Consider the following 17,195-nt stretch of genomic DNA (forward strand, 5'->3'; position numbering starts at 1 on the left):
ATCTCAATCCTCATCACCATGCAGGGGACCAAGACATCTCGCCTGGTCAAGCAGGCCAACAATGACCTTAAAGACTCCCCTTTTCAGAGTAATAGGCCAGTATTGGGTATTGCAGGCTAACAAAGACCTCAACGACTCCCCACTGCTAAGGAGTGGACGTGTTCTTTTGGTTTAATTTGCATGTTTTCTAAGCCACAACAAGGCACTGTTGGGCTACTCTATAAAGCTTGGAACTTCAGCTTTTAACTTGGAAAATAAAGTCCTGTGGTTTGTTTGTTTTTTTTTCGGTTTTTTTTTCTTTCAGTTTTTGGAGCATGTATCACACCAAGTTGGTGTCCACTTGATAGGCTGTGTCATTAGTTGGCGCCCAGCTCTACTTTGTAAGTGTAGTGAAGAGTAAATGTAATTCATTTGAATCCTGGGGGAGATTAAATATAACATTTGAATTTAATACTCATAGCATTCTAGAATTGGTAGGAATTTTAGGGGTTAACACATCTCTTTATGGATGATAAAATTATCTGTAAAATCTGTGAAACATCATGTCTTCTTTCTAGTCTACATGAGTGAATAAGCATTTAAATGGTTACAGAAAATTATATCTTTCACGCAATTGAAGACAAATCGGATGTTTTCAGTGTCTGTAGCACAAGTGAAGTGTGTGTAGAGGGGATTGTCCTTCACTTTGTAAAGCTCAATGAACATCTTCTGGATGAACGTCTTTGCTGCTTCACCATCACACTGAGGCCCTGTGAGTTTGAGATGAGTTCAAAATCAACATCAGTTGATGGATAACTTCCAAATTGAATACATTCAAGATAATTTAACATGGTAACAATCATATGAATTATAGAGTCCAATGATTAAATGTATAATATGTTTTGTAAATGTTATTCTCAAAAAAAGTATTCTTCATCGACTTTTTATATCAGCTTATATCCAGGTCTTCTCCCTCACATGTTTCGAGAGAAAATTATTCATTTAAAATCAAGTGTAAGTTATCCTCAGTTACTCTTTTTATTGAAGCAATTGTATCTTTGCTGGACTTTATTTACTGTTTGATATTAGGTACAAAACATAAATACCTATCGAACTAACTATATACATTTTTAACAGTTGTTTTTTCTAAAGCAATGCTTACAATTTATTTTAAATATTAAATAGGACATACAATTATTTAATTGTGCACTTTGGAATTTGATGTCACATTTAATTTTGTAATCATGTAAAGGATGAGGAATTTAAGAAATGGAACATTTTTTAATAGAATATCCACATTAATGTAGAGTATGTAAGGGATCACACTACAATGATTATGAAAAACATTTCGGGTATCCCATCTTGGTGTTTCGCAACCCCTGATGGGTCACGTTTCCACTTAAGGAATCCTTGCTCTAGATCAGACTTTTAATTTGGGTGCTTCATCTTGCCACCTGCAGCCCTTACAGACTCTAAGGTTAATTCTGAGAGAAAAAAAAACATATAGCCGTTGTGTTTTTCTCACTGCAAATCAATCTAGGTTTCTTTTTCTGAGTGTAGAGCCACCTTGCTAATGAAGATCCTACTCACATTAAGATTGATACTCTATTGAAATGTAAAACATAGAAAACCAAAGAGTGTAGAATATAAACAATCTGAGAAAGTTAAAGTAGAATAGTTATAAATGGAAAGGGATCACATGTAATCACATCAAAGTATGGGTTCAAATATTTGGACTAATGTTGGAACTTTTATCTGGGAATGAATGAATATCTTCATTAACTGATAATTACAGCAGTGCATGCTCATTAGGTAAATTCTAAAGATTCATCAATAATGGCACATCAAACAAATCAATAATTAACATTTTTCTATAAAATAGTTTCAAGCACAAATCATATATTTTTCTTTTATTTTAAAGATAGAGATTTAAAGAAAGAAATGACAGGATGGATCTGTAATGAAAGAACATGAAGCAATACATCAATTACCATTGAACTTTGGGAAGTGCGTTGCCAAGTGTGATGTTTTGATTTTCTCCTCAAGTAGATCTGTTTTGTTCAAAAAGAGGATGGTAGAGGTGCTCTTAAACCAAATGGATGAAATTATGGTCTTGAACAGGGCAAGACTTTCAGCCAGTCGATTCTAGAACACAAATGGGTACAGTTTAATCAAATTCAACGTATAACCTATTTGAAAGTGCAACATAGAAAATAAAACATAGAAACCATTGAACTAAAACGTACAATCTCCTGACTCTCAAAAAGAACTTGATCGTATTCACTAAGTGCTGCCAGGAATATGATGGAGGTGACATTTTCAAAGCAGTGAATCCACTTCTTTCTTTGTGAACGCTGGCCACCCACATCCACCATCCTATAAAAAAAAGATGTTTATTTTATAAAATAAAGCTTCACAAAAGACCTTAGCATAAAGCTTTTGTTTTGAGAATTCCTTTTTGTTCTTTACAGTTACACCAAGTTACGGGGAATAAGTAGGGAATCATACCTGATGATAACTTTTTGTATTTCAAATGGGTACTCTATGATGCCGGTGGTGGCAACCCTGGCCCTCAAGACATCCTGCAGAGTTGGAATGTAACCTGGGGCTGTGATTCTGTTTATGTCACTTAGAAAGCTATGAAGTAAAAAGAATTCAAGTGAAATATGGCAATAAAAATATTAAATAAAGCTGCAACATCATTCATAAAGTGCTATAATATTTGCAGAAGAAACTATTGTTTGCTGATTAAAAAGGCACATACTGTAACACTTTCCCTTTTTGTTCAATTTGGAGAACACCATTTGTGGCAAAGCCTTTACTTGTTAACTGAAAATCTGATATATTACGTTAGTTCGGTTCCCTTTAGTGTATTTAACTTTAATCTTGAGACATTTCACACAAAAAGAAACTCAGTTCTTTCAAGTCATGGTGATAGATTTACAGATACTCTATTTTTATCCCAGTGATCAAACAATGTAGTCAAGTTCAGTTCAGATTTCCTAGAGTTACTAACTTCCAGCATTAATTCCTCCTTGACTAGCCTGTAATAAATGTGGACTATATTCCACTTTGTGTAATTGGCTTTGCAGTAATCTCTCATACTGATCATCGAAAAGTAATATTGGGGAAGAGAACTTCTCCTTAATGGGAGAAAACATCCAGCAAAACGTCACTCAGAATGAGCAGGTTTAGCTCATTCATGTTTACTTTGCTAACTTTTTAAAAACAAATTGACTTGGGGAAGTAGTAATAACAGTGAATGTTTTACTTTTATTGGAGTCATATTATTATAAAGTATTAATACTCTAACTTGAATATAATTCCTGGCTATCCTACCACCAACAAGTAACTTTAATGAACAAAAATATTTCAACAAAAAATGAAGCAGGCAGACATATATTTCCTGTTGCTGTCAGTGATTTCTTTTTTCAACATGAACATATAAAAAGAAACAGTTTTCTCTGCTGATATATTTTCAATCAAGGTAATTTGACCCAAATAAAAAAAAATCAAATATAATTTGTTTATTGGTAGAGTGATGAAGAAATTATCTCTTTTTTCATCTTGCCAGTACCCACTGACAGTTGCTTTAAATGTACAAAATTTAAGGTAAACTATTTTCTTTTAGATTATCTCTTTATACTCAGCTGGACACAAAAAAGTATAACAGTTATGATTAACACAAGATTCAAAAAGCATATATAAACAGAAAATGTTCATAAAAGGTCCTACTGTAATACACAAACACACACACCCACACACAAATTATATATTAAATTGCTCCTCAATTTTATAATCGCGTAAAAGTTTTGTGTATGAAAATTCAAAAAGCTCACTATTTAGCAGAGTCTGACAGCTGGTACTCCCTCCTCCGGTCGTAACACTTCTGTACTCCAAGGTCACTCCATAATCGCTTAATAGCATCCACTTGCCAGGATGCTAAAGTATGGACCATGGTTACATCCACAGGTATCAGTTTTTCAGCATATTTCTAAAATAAGAGAGAAACATCCAGATTTGAATAAACTAAAAACTGTTCTTGTCAATCCTGTGGGCTTAAACTAACATGGCCTATTTGTACATTTTTTTTTTTTTTTTTTTATTCGGCCCTCAAAAGCCAAAGACACATATCAAAAAATGGCTAATTAAAAATAGACATTAACTTCATAGCAGATAGAAGTATCTGAAGATATTTGATACTTTTATTCCTATTGTCAACACAAACTTAAATATATAGAGTCAGTCTCACGAAATAACATTTTTCCTCTAGGCACATTTAACAGTGCCCAGAGTTGACCTGGTGTTTTCAATCCAAGCTTCCATAAATGCATCTATGGATGCATGGATGGAAGTAATGGATGGCTTTCATAAATAAATATGCAAATTTAGAAACAAAGTGTTTGTGATAATGGGCATCACAGATGTCGGTAATAAGAAATTAACAAATTAAAGAATTTATAACAAATCCTAAATTTAAAAAAAATCGCTGGCATAACTGGATGCTAACTAATGATAGCAAACTTGATCTGATAAATAGAATAGTTAGAGAGGTTTTTACAGGTAACATTTGTCCCCTCTCCTTTAAATACTTAAGCCCCTGTCACACCTTGAGTATTTAGAGCAGTGTATGCCCGACAAATCTGGCAAAAACGCTGGCCTACATTGGATAAGTTATGGGTATGTTTTGTATAAGTTATGTGCATGCTGAATTATGCTGAAACATGCTGGCACAATTCGACATATGGTGAGTATGTTTCTCCCGACGTATGCCAGCATATGCTCAAATGTGGGCAATAACTTATAGGTAAATTATCTGATCGTCGACATACGTTAAGTGTAAGTTACTAAGTTGTGGTGTCTAGCTTATCCAAAACCTACTAGTAACTTGTGCATAACTTATGCGTTACTTATCTCCAATGCATATCAACGTTATTTGACATGTTCCAGACGACCACTGAACATGTCTCTAATTTACAGCTACTGTTTAATGTCATATTGGCAGCCTTTTGGTATAAAATGGGGTTGACAGGAGGAAACCGTCAGCCCTCCTCCAGACGCTTCAGGATGCCTGGTCTGTGCCCTCAGGACACTGGCTTGTGCATCATTTCATGGGCATTACCCTGCCATGCGTTATGCATAAGTTAGGCTGTTGTTGGACATAAGTTCTGGACTCATTATGAATACGATCTGTATATGCCCAAAATGGAAAAAATACATAGAAAGTTCAGCCAATGCCAGCATTGTAGGAGGTTCTGGGACGTCGGGCATACAGTACACTGGCTAAATCGGTAAGGTGTGAAATGGCCCTTAGCAAAATTATATAAAAAGAAACTAACAGTGGCTTTCTTCAGTTGTTCTAATAGCCTGTGTCATCATTTAATAGGGTAAATGAAGAGATACCAATGGCAGTCACACAGCTATTAGCAAGTTACCCTGATAATGAAGCAGTATTTTTTCTGTCGTGAAAATGCTAAGAAAATTTTGTATGCATATTTGGCTACTCCTACATTTGATTTTTTTTTTCCACTGTTTCTTGCTCCACAGCGATCCCAAAACATCTGATGGCACATTTTAAAAAGTGTACAACAACTTACAATGTTTTGGTCATCAAGATAGTCGATCTTTAGTGCACTCATGGCTTCAATCAGTGCCTGGATGGCTGTGATGATATTCTGGCACACTAGCTTATTAAAACCTTTTCTGTCCGATTCGTCGTATCCCTTGCCATGTATGATCCTCATCTGTTTGATGAAGGTGCTCTTCCCGCTTTCACCAGGGCCTAGGAAAATTCCCAAATTATGAAAGGCAGAAAAAAAGAATGAGCTTTATACTTGAATCAATACCACCAGTATACACACCTGGAAAAAAATTTTTGTGAACAATAGTGATTCCTTACTTTTTGAGCTATCGACTTCTATAATACAAAAAAGAAAACTTTTTTCTCAGGAAAACATGCTTAAACATTTGGGTTTTTGGAGTAGTTAAACATGGGGGCATTAGCTCAGGCCCAGGTAGTTTATTTTACATAATTTAAAACCTTTCTGTTTAGATATATAACTAGTATTCGAGTTGAGGGGGGATGAGGTGGGATAGAATCCTCCTTCTTAAAAAAATCTTAAAAATCCTCCCCCATCTTAAATGACCATCCCCCTATACCATCCCAACCCTGTGACATTTTATCACTCAATGTGTAGATTTCTAATTAACAGTAATGGCAATAATATTGCACTCTCAACATATGGCAGTCTATGCGCTTCCGAATAGTGACCAAATTACAGTGGCCCAGAGGGCTCATGCAATTTCATTTTCAACCTCAGTGGCGCAACCAGCGGAGCAGGTGACGGTGTTCTGAACAGCATCAGGGTCAAGCTGCAAAGAAAACACGATTTGAGGGAATGTGAAAATAAGGAGGGGATGGAATCTTCCGCATGTTCCAGGTTTTAAGTTGCAGAGATCTCCCTCCCCTGCTTAGTTTGAAAAATAATTTGTGTTTACAATTATGCAAGTTTTTCCACATTAGACAAAAATTCATTTTAATCAAGCACTTTAAGACACCTGTTAAGATTGGTATCTTGAAAGAACTTCCAAATGTGATGTTAATGTCTGGCCAATGGTAATAATGAATTAAATGTTAACATCTGACTGCAAGGTCCTTCGTGTGACTTGCAGAATTCCTGTCGTCCGATCAATGGTAAATAAAGTTCATTGGAACTGTTGGAGTAGTTTTAACTCATTTATTGCCAGCATGTAGCCTAGCTTACTTTAAATTAGCCAATAGAAGCAATACTGATTTTATGATAAACAGTATTTTATAAAATAAATACTGTAAATGAATATTTCAAAGGTGAGTAAAATTATTACCGTAGCTTTTATATATGCTTATTTTATATTCAGGCTAATTTGAAAATCGAATTTGTAAGCAGTTTTTTCAGATTTTGGAAAGTATTTCAGCTGCTTCTATTTAAATAACTGAATTTGAATAAAAATATACTTGACTTGAAAGGATTCAGATATTCATTTGCTATGTTTTGTGAGGTTTTGTTCCAAATCTTAATAGCTTCATTGCCAAAAGATTTTTCAAAGTAAAATCAAAGAAGTGGCCTACCATGACTATGAAACTGATCCCAGTGGGAAAATTTATGCTCTGCATTTGTCCGTAACTATATAGGGGCAGTGATAACCATGCCAGTCCAGGGACTGACTGCAGTTCTACAGTAAGGTGCCTTGGTCAAGGTCAATGACAGGCGTACCTGACATGTAACAACCATACCATGCATATTGCTGTAGGTAATAGACTATATTAATTAGGCTATATATGCTTCTAAAAAAGAAATTCCACCATCCCCCTTCTTTTTTTGTTACACTCGACTACTGTATATACACTGCTTCTTTTCTTAAATTACAGTCAAATGGTAAGATTCAAAGAATTCATTTATTTGTCTTGATTATGCTTCCAGCATTGTGTTACAGTTTGTAGCACTGTTGCCCTGCAGCAAGAGGGTCTTGTTTGGTTTATATAAAACTAAAAATTGAATGTAGTTTTCAGAAACAAAAAATATTCCTAATTAATGGTACACACAAATTAAGCCATTTCTTTATATTTCTATACTGTTAAAAAAAGCATAAAATTTTCTTTAGAAGCAGCACATAAGTTATCAAGAAGGACAGAGAGGGTTGGACCCGACAACAGCAATTAAATGCATTGTGGTATTCTGAGGGATATTGCATCATTTTAAGAAACTTTAGAACTAAATGTCTTTATTTTAATTAAACTTAAACGACAGGATTTTTTTAAATCATTATTTTTTCTGAGCTTTATGAAGAAAAAAAATTACCTTAATATTGTTGGGATATCTGATCTCATCTTGTTGCTCAAAGCACAATTTTATAAGACAAGATCTTCAAAGCATGTTCTTCTATAATATCCTGACCTATTTAGAAAACATCTATGGGTTAATCCCCAGAGGTCCAGGTCTAAAGACATGGCTATGTACAACACATTCACTTTATTCAATTTTACTGTGGCTTTTAGTCTTTTTAGGGTGGTGTTTTTGTATATCATATCAAAATTTGCTCCGACTCTTATCCACCTGATTCAGATGATTGCAGCCTGTAATATGCAATCAGCAGAATCAGTTGTGTTGAACAAGGGAAACATCTAAAACATGCAGGGAGATCTATCTGCATGTCCAAGGTTGAAAAATATTTTCTATGTTATGTCTATCTACAGACTAGAATTTTTGTCACTTTTTCTTTAGTGTCTAAACTACTATTAGATTAGATGGGAAGTGTCAAAAAAACAACAGTTTTCAACTTTCCAGAGATTCCCCATTGGACCCCAGTCCTTGAGGGACAATGTCCTACATACATCAAGCGTGCTTAAAAACAAATATTTGTTCATTAGCAGAGTTCTGTAGAGCTTGATAGTATATTAGTGCAGCAGTTTAAGCCCTTTATACAGGTGTGAAATGTTTAAGTAGAGTGGCCGCAATTAATTGACTTTGAGACAACTGTTCAAGTTCTGTTCTGATACATTCAGTTTAGTTCATTGATATATGCTCATGGTTTGATTTAAACCTCTTGAATAGGCTCTAGGTGTGTGTTAAGGGCCAGTGTCCTGCTAGAGGAAGTGATCTATTAAGCCCATTACATAGTTTCTCTTATAGCCACAGGAAAATAATGAAATTTTGCTCTGCTTTGTGCTGATTTTTCAGACACAAAATTTGGGCAGAGCCTCTATTTTTTCCTCACAACATGTTCAAGAAAAGTTGTGTGATTGGCATTACTAAGAAGAAAAAGTGGCAATGATTTGCTTAGTTTTCTATGTGCAGCATGCACCCCATATTACAAGGGAAGTTATAAAGAAATTTATCTAATGGATTGTTTTAGAATAAGTCTGCAAAAGAAAATGTGAACATTGTATATGTCTTTAGGGATGTCCTGATACAACTTTTTCATTTCCAATGTGATAGCAATATTGACCTAATACTATATTTGTAGAGATAATACCAGCCTTTATTACTTTTTTTTTTTTTGTAGTATGGTAGGACAGGCTTGATCAAGTAATTTTACTAAAACAGGGAACAAAAGTCAACAACAAAAGATAGTAAAACAGCTGACCCATGTAAAATTAACCGATGAGTCAGATCAGGTCAGTTCAGGTGTTTTATAAAATATGTGAATCAGGAAATTGTCTGTATACCAAGCTGAACAATTATTGTGTTCATTTTTTTTTTTTTTAAAGACAGTATAACATGGATGCATAAACACCTTATGTTATTTCAGTGTTAAATTCTGTTTAAAGTAACAGATTATAATTAGAAATGTCTCCGGACCTTTACTGGTTGATTTTCTTTATTCGGACCCTGACGATTTTTATTTGGTTACCCCTTCTATATCTCTTCCAAGTTAAAGTATTTTGCTCTCTCCATTCTCCCCATCAATCCCAAAAAGGGCGATCCTTAGCTTTTGTGTTTCTCTTTCTTTTGCTAGTGTGATGTACGCTAAAGTAGATAGAACTTTCTTTTGAAGTTCTGCAGCTTTGCTTCGCATGAAATAAGAATTCTCAAACCATTATAAAATTTTGTTGTTCTTGCCAGTTCAAGGACAAGAGTACATTGCTCAGTTCTTGGGGAATACTGTATGTAACAGGCTTAAGACAGGGCTTTGTGAAAACTTGAACATTATGGATATTTGCTGTAAGATTCTGAACCAATGTATAACTCAGGCTCATATTGTCTTTTTGCTTATAGATATTAAAGGCCTAAACAGAGCAGCTGGAATAATATTGAGATTAATTTCCACAATGGTGGACGTATTTCTAAACTATTGTATAACAATAGATGAAGATATATGCACTAAATATCGGTAACACTGGAAGAAAAACTGTGAGACACTTTTTCCATCTTCAAAAATATGCACAGCTTTGTGTTGGTCTGTCACATAAAATTTCAATATAGTTCATTAAAAGGTAGAAAAGCAGCTACACAATGTAACTTTTAGACAGAAGAAGGTCTGGATCAGTAACCTTCAGGATGTGCGACTCTGAAAGCAACTTACAACACTGAACAATTGACAAATTTAACAGTCTTCTTTTGGGTTTTGGAATCTGATAGCTGACCACTGTTGACCAACAGTTTGATAAGTCATGGATTTAGTTGTAAAGAAAGGGTACATTCACCACTCTAGATTAAATCCTACATCATTCATCCATCCATAACTGTATGAATTGAATTTCCTTGTGGGGATCAATAAAGTATTACAGAATTGAATTGAGTGGAATTAAATTGAATTGAATCCATCCATCCATCCATCCATCCATCCATCCATCCATCCATCCATCCATCCATCCATCCATCCATCCATCCATCCATCCATCCATCCAGCCGCCCTCCCTCACTCTTCTGCTTATCTGTCAGAGTCAAATTGGGCCTATTTCCAGTGTCAATTCGCAGGGCAAAACAGACACATGCAACATGCACAAGCATTGTATTTTTACCTAAAGCGTCTTTTGATATATCTCAAACTAAGCTAACACTTGGGTGTATTTTTAAGGAGAATGACATGCTTTTTGGGCCAACAAGTGAACATTTTGTTAAGCAGAGATATGAAGTGTAAGCCAGTGATTTCACTAGGTCTGTTTTTGTCATGATCTTCCCTGATAGCTACCCTAATTGTTCATTTCACTCACCTGCCTAACTCTGCCTGTTATCTAATCATTACTCATCTTATTCATCTGAATCTGCTGCTCTGGCTTAGCCCAGCTATGGGGGCCAGCTCACTGATGATGTATTTTTGTTCAATAGTTTGAGTTTCTCCATTGTTCATGTCCTTGCTCTGGGGGCCAGTAGAGAGGGGCATTAGTGTCCTGGCTCTTGCCCGTGAGCCCGCTCGTGGAGGTGGGGGGCTTTGGCTCAGGGAGGAGGCCAGTTAAAAGTTCCTCCTGGTACCATGTCTTGTCTCTGCCTCTCTACTCGAGTACCTGCCTGTTTCTGTCTGAGCATGTTTGCCTGAGCTCGCTGCTGGACTCATGGAACTCTGGACCTGCTTTCACGCTCTGTGGATTCCTGGAACCCTGGATCTGTCTGTTCCCATTCGGATCGGAGCCCCTGACCGGGATGCAGACTCTTGGATCCCAGATCCACCCTGTTCTGAGCTGTTTGCCTAATCTGGTTTGGACTTCTGCCTGCTCACTGAGGCTGCTGGATCAGGGACGCTCTGGGCAGCTCTGTTCTGTATCTCATTTGGGAGTCTATCAGCTGGATCCTGCCTGGACTAAAGATAAACCAGGTAAGTGACTCACATGGATGATCATCTTCCATAAGACTGTCGTGGTCCCTTACCTGTTTTTCTCCCTGAACCAAAGTGCCAGTGATAGGTTGTGCCCCAACTCCCCCCGCAGCCTCTGCAGGTCCGCGTTCTATTCTCTGTTTTTTGTTTTGTTTATTTTATTAAACGTTTTGAAATTTCTCAGTTTTCGCCTTGAATATTATTTCCTACATTCTGGGTACTTGAGAATTTTAGTGGTATTAAAGCCTCCCTAAAATGTTCCCTAAATAATTTTTTCATTTAATCCTACTTTTTGATTTGTTTGTAGAAATAACAGTTGATAAATCAAATACAATGTAGTCAGAGTTCGAATAAACAATCCTATGAAAACGCTGTAAAAAGCTTAACAAGAACGCTCGCTCTGTTCTAGGAGCTCCGAACCTCTGGAGATTATTTCACAAAGAAGAATTCTACATTGATTTATAGAGCTAAGTGGTCCTTCTTCGACCATCGTTGAATGGATATCCTTCAAAAGAATCACCTGTTTCTCACTTTATACATGGATGCTTGTGCAACCATTAAAACAACAGCTGAGATAATCAATGTCAGAATATTGTCACTGCCCGATACTGATAACAATACACTAATAATAATCACTTTACTAATTTTATTGACCTGCAGGAGTCAGGACACAGCAAAGTAAGCAAGAATAACTAACCTGTATATAAATAGAAATTATATTTTTTATTTTTATTTTTTGGGAGGAGGGAGGTTTAAAAGCTAGTAGATGCCTCTTGTGAACGGGTGGAGCTGGCTAAAGGGTTCATTATGCTTAAAACACAGACATTCCACACTGGAAATGAGCCATCCTAAGCAGTATTTATACACTGCTCTGTGCGGCAGTTTATAGCTTTATCAAAGCTTTTTCATGCTGTTCAAGAGCTACAGTCATTTCTTTCCTGGATTTTGCCCACAATCTGTTGATAATGGTGATATTTATGAGCTAAATCACGTAATTTATCTTGATGTTTGTGAACCCTTTGAAATTCTGTCTGCACGGAGTCGGCGTGGAGGGGCGTGAAGCTAAAAATGACATACAGGTTCATGCTTTACGCACCTGTAAGGCCCGTGGCCAAATTAAAGGTATTGTGAAGGATTTTCGCGAATTTTTCAAAAGACCCGCCCTCTCCAATAAAACAAAAATGCACATATACAACCCTGTATCCGCTCCCGGGAGGGAAAACCTATTAAACCTGTGCGAGAGCATGCACAAGCCCATTTCTCCTCATCCATGCTCTGTTTAAAAGTTGCTGTTCTCATAGCTCACACAAGCTTACTGTGCCTGAAAGTCTAAAATCCCTCAATCACTATTTGGAGCAGGGACTATATAGAAAAGTCAGTTAACTTACTGTTAGGAAAGGTGATCACTGCTTTTTTACGCAACTCCTACTCCACTGCCTAATGCCTGTGCTATCTTTGTTATTAGTCGCCGCTGTCAGGTAGCGACAGTCTATGGTAACAGCATGCCCCTGTGACAGCAAATCCCATAATTCTTTGCAAGGAGAGCTACAGTATCAGCGCAAAGCATTCAGGGATATATCTGCCCCATCGGAGGCCTTTTTCTTCTTCTAGTACACTTCATAGACACTTCTTCTCTTCAACCCTCGGACATTTTTTAAAGAACCGCCGTGAGAAAGGTGAGCTTCAATGACTGTCTGAAACCGTAGCTCACCACAGATATACATAAACCTGAAAGTGAACATGCACAGAAAAAGATAGCTAACAGGAAGAGCACGTAGGATGGCTTTACGTAAAAATATCAGCAGAATGATTGACAATTAGGAGGACCACTTATTTAGAGGATCCACCCTCCAGATTGTCCTCTATACTTTCAAGGGCGTAATTCTATTATGCAGAATGATAAATTAGTTATTTAGACTGTAAATACCTAAATATGTGTGTAGCAAGTTTCGGTTAGTGTAGATTGGGGGTTGGGGGCATGGGGGACATGTCCACTGCACTTTTTTAATAGTTCATGTCATAAATCCATTTATTTCGCCAGGAGAGGGACAGCAGAGATGCAAGAGAAAGTTGAGGAAATAAACACAGAAGGTCTATTAGAAAACACCCTGAACCTATATTTGATATTAAAAATACTTGTGAAATCAAAATTTCATCCATGAGTGAACAGGTCCATTTATGCAGAGAATCACTAAAACAGTTTGAATTGCTGCTGAAGAGGCTTTGTAGCTGCAGTCTTAAACGGATCTCTTTGCTGACCACTGTCCATCACTTACACTAACAACAATGAGTACATAGGCATCACAAGTGGACCACAGAGAAAAAAGAAGAATTTGGCCTGGGTTAATGAACCATGTTTTTTTTTTTAAGCTCAGCAGAGGGATCGGATCTGTGTGAGCATACTCCATAACCTACAGGACAAATGCAACGAGAATGAACTGTTAGGCAAGCTGAAAGTTTGGGGAATGTCTTGCTGGGATACAACAGGTCATGCCCACCATGTGGACATAAAGTAGGTGGAACTTTGACACATACCATCAACTTAACCCCCATTACCCGACCTGCTAAATGCCCGACAGCCCCACTTCTATAGCCCCCACATGGTCACAGAAAAATAACAAATACCCAAAAAATATTACTCATAAGATCTCACCTAAAAGCAGCAGTTTCAAATCCCGTTTCTGTTTCTCTTTGTCCTTTTTGAGTTGTTTTTCTATTTCCTTGGATATCCTCTGACCCTCTCTCTCCTCAGGAGTCAAGTTGCAATTGCACTCCATTGTTGACCGTGTTTACCAACTTCCAAAGCTGTGCTGGAGAGTTGACGGGTAAAATAAAAGTAACTTAATGTGTTTCATAACTGCCACATGAAGAAGAAAGAGGCTAAGTCATTTTTCCAGTATGACTACATTTTGCATTCCTACCAGGTAGGAGGCGGACTCTACCTTAAAGAAAGAGCTGAGATCAGTAACTCCTTTTTTTTTTTTTCTTTGTTCTGGGAAATCTCCATGGGAAAAAATGGAGACAAGGGCTATCAGTTGCTATTTCAAATAGAAAAAATGAATGGGATTAATTTTATTGTTTTGAAGAAAACCACATTAAATCATAAATATATAAAGGATTTGCTCTCTTAAACTACAAAAAGTTAACGTGACATCATACACAAGCAGATTACAGGCACACCCAGGAGTAACTCACGCTATGTTTACTATATCAACCTGTATTTGTCATTGCTGCCTAGTTAAACGTGAACAGGTATATTTTGAGAATAGCAAGAATGTTGAAGTTAGAAATGGCAGAAAAGTTTTTGAAACTCTCACGAATAAAAAAAAGCTACAACTTGCTAATTCGGCAAAAAAAAAAAAAACACTATCAAGTTCCTTATTAAGTAATAAAACAATTTCATTCCTGTAGTAAATTTAAAAACATTCTTATGAACTATGCAATGCCTTAAAGATAATAACAATGACAGTGTTTAATCTTTTACCTTATGACTTTCTTTTGGCCATTGTCAAACCTGTTTTGGCAGGATACCTCTCTTGTTTCAAAAAGAGTCACATAATATAAAACCATGGTCTTGCTCTTAGCCTCTAAATATCTCGGTCGTGTTTTGGTCTCGGCCTTCACAGGTCTTGGCCTTGTCTCTGTCTCAGTACTGCTTAGTCTTACTTGGTGTGGTCTTGACTAGAACACTAACAGAAAAACTATTATCTTACAACTAAGTCCTGGTTTTCAAAGGCATAAACTGCAAAATTTAAGTACCACATTTTAACATTGATCTTTACTTTATTTATCAATACTTTGCACACCCCTTCATCACCAATGTAAAATGCTCCCCTTTATTAAAGACGATAGTTAAGTTGACAATTCTACTGTAGTTGAATGTCTGAAGATAGATTAGATGTAATAATAATGAAGATGAATATTTATAAGAATACTTCAATGAAAGACAAGACTAATTAGAGAGAGATAGAGAATTAGTAAATGTACCATATGAACTAGGTTGACAGAGTGGAATAAGACTGAATTCATTCTGTTATGAGAATGAGTTTGTAGAACTTACCAACAATGTAGGCAGGAAAAGTTGGAATGGCTTCCACATTCATTTTTAAGATAGTTTTAGAATATTACCAGGGCTTATTATTAACGTTTTGCTCACTCGCAATTGTGGCTAGTGGTTTTCCAAAGTCACTACCCACACAGCATTTTCACTATAGCCACAACTTTGTGCTAAAGTTTAGTTAAACTAAATTCTAGTAATTTTTTTATATATATGACCCTTGTAAACTTCCATAGAAAGCCAAGCCTGTCTATCACCAATAATCTGTTGTATCAGGTCATGATTGTAATGACTTATTTACCAAGCAGACATTTCCCATGATCATAGGGTGCATGCCTGCAGGATGACTCAAATTTTTAATAATAGGCAGACCTTTGCAGTTCAGCACACCCTGTCAAACTTAGTAGCAGCAAAAGATTCTAGAATTCTATATGAATAAACCAGTTTTTAACTTTACATTTCTAGTCATTTTAACTAGATTATTTGGATTCATTATATGTTTAATATTTGTTTGGATCATCTCAAACTGCCATTGATTTTTTTTTAGTTATTAATTTATTTTTTTTGTCAAAAATTTTGCTGTAACTAAAATTCCTAAACTTGAAATTTTGGGGGACAGTTGGTGAAGTGGAAAACGGCACTTTGTGCAGGCATAGACCCGTCAGCTGGACAGGTCTATAATGGATTCATTATAGACACAATGTAAACTTTAGTTATATGTATACCTTTTTTTTTATCAATAGCCATATCTTTGTGATGCAGATGTTTAAAAAAGTTAATCACTCGACAGGTTAAACTCTATAGTAGTATAATAACAAAGGCAGACTGGCTATTGGGAGCACCAAAATATTTTAGATTTAGACTAGGCAAACTTTCTTGTCATTTTTTTTATACACAGAGTGTATACAAAACAAAATTTCATTTGTATACAGCTTTCCGACAGTGTTTTTTTTTTAGCAGCAGCTTAGCAGTGAAAAAGAACAATTGAGTACAGCAGGGATCAACATGTTTGGGAGGGAAATGGTGCAAAAAGGCATTGATGTGACAGGTTCAGAGCAGTGCAAAAATAAATAAATAGATATGGTGCAAAATGCAGAAAGAAACATTTGAGTTGAGCTCTCTTTTGAAGATTCACCATGTACTAAAACTGTTATATTATCAGTATGTTGCAGAGTCTCGATTAGTGACTTGATTTAGTTTTTCAGCAATTCAACTGTCTGATGGCAGTGGGTAAAAAGCTGTTACAGAACCTGCTGAACCTGCAACAGATGCTGCGAGGCTTCTTCCCAGAGGGCAGCAGGGAGAACAGTCTGTGGTTGTGGTGTGAGGGGTCATTGATGATGTTACGGGCTGGGACATGCAGTGCTAGGATGAAATGTCTTTTATAGAGGCAAGAGGAGCCCCAATGATCCTCTCTGCGGTTCCACCACTCTTCTCTCATTCTCCCAGTCTGAGATGCTGCAGCCTCCACACCACACAGTGAGACAGCTGATCAGAATGCTCTGAGCTGTGGAGTGTGGTTAGGCCAGATCTTCCTGAAGTCCAAGATGATCTCCTTCTTCTAATTCAGGATCAGGCTGTTATCTCTTCACCAGCCCTACAGCTGCTCCACTTCCTCTTTGTAGTCCTGGTCTTTGTCATCTCTGATGAGGCCAACCAACATGGTGGTGCAAATGAGCAGCAACCTGGTCGTTTCTCGAACTTGATTTTTAAAAATAAACAGTCAATGCTGCTTTTGCATTAAGGTCAGGTATCTGCCTTTTCCCCCAGAGATTAAGCAGCAACGATGGATGGATGGATGCTGTCATGCTAGTGTGGAGTGACCTTGAGTAGCAAAAGTGTTACAACCACCACAAAAGTGTTACAA

At 36.7% G+C, this 17,195-nt stretch overlaps 1 protein-coding gene across 1 annotated transcript; it reads right to left on the reverse strand.

The window, feature by feature from the left end:
• Positions 1 to 298: 298 nt before the first annotated feature.
• Positions 299 to 14,183, reverse strand: LOC119776511 (guanine nucleotide-binding protein subunit alpha-11-like). Its single transcript, XM_038274920.1, has 7 exons — positions 13,925 to 14,183; positions 5,577 to 5,761; positions 3,819 to 3,973; positions 2,488 to 2,616; positions 2,226 to 2,355; positions 1,971 to 2,124; positions 299 to 749 (listed from the first exon to the last, which is right to left on the reverse strand). The coding sequence occupies exons 1-7, from the start codon at positions 14,046 to 14,048 to the stop codon at positions 559 to 561; spliced, it is 1,068 nt and encodes a 355-aa protein (XP_038130848.1). The 5' UTR covers positions 14,049 to 14,183; the 3' UTR covers positions 299 to 558.
• Between the last annotated feature and the right edge of the window lie 3,012 nt (positions 14,184 to 17,195).

This window comes from Cyprinodon tularosa, unplaced genomic scaffold, assembly GCF_016077235.1.
Source record: "Cyprinodon tularosa strain WSP-4 unplaced genomic scaffold, ASM1607723v1 ctg94, whole genome shotgun sequence".
NCBI classification, from domain to species: domain Eukaryota; kingdom Metazoa; phylum Chordata; class Actinopteri; order Cyprinodontiformes; family Cyprinodontidae; genus Cyprinodon; species Cyprinodon tularosa.

Coding starts and splice junctions, on each gene's coding strand:
- LOC119776511 (XM_038274920.1), bottom strand. CDS start 14,048: ATGGAGTGCAATTGCAACTTGACTCCTGAGGAGAGAGAGGGTCAGAGG. Junction 5,762..13,924: donor TTTGAAACTGCTGCTTTTAG/GTGAGATCTTAT, acceptor GAATTTTCCTAG/GCCCTGGTGAAAGCGGGAAG. Junction 2,356..2,487: donor ATACAAAAAGTTATCATCAG/GTATGATTCCCT, acceptor TTTTTTTTATAG/GATGGTGGATGTGGGTGGCC.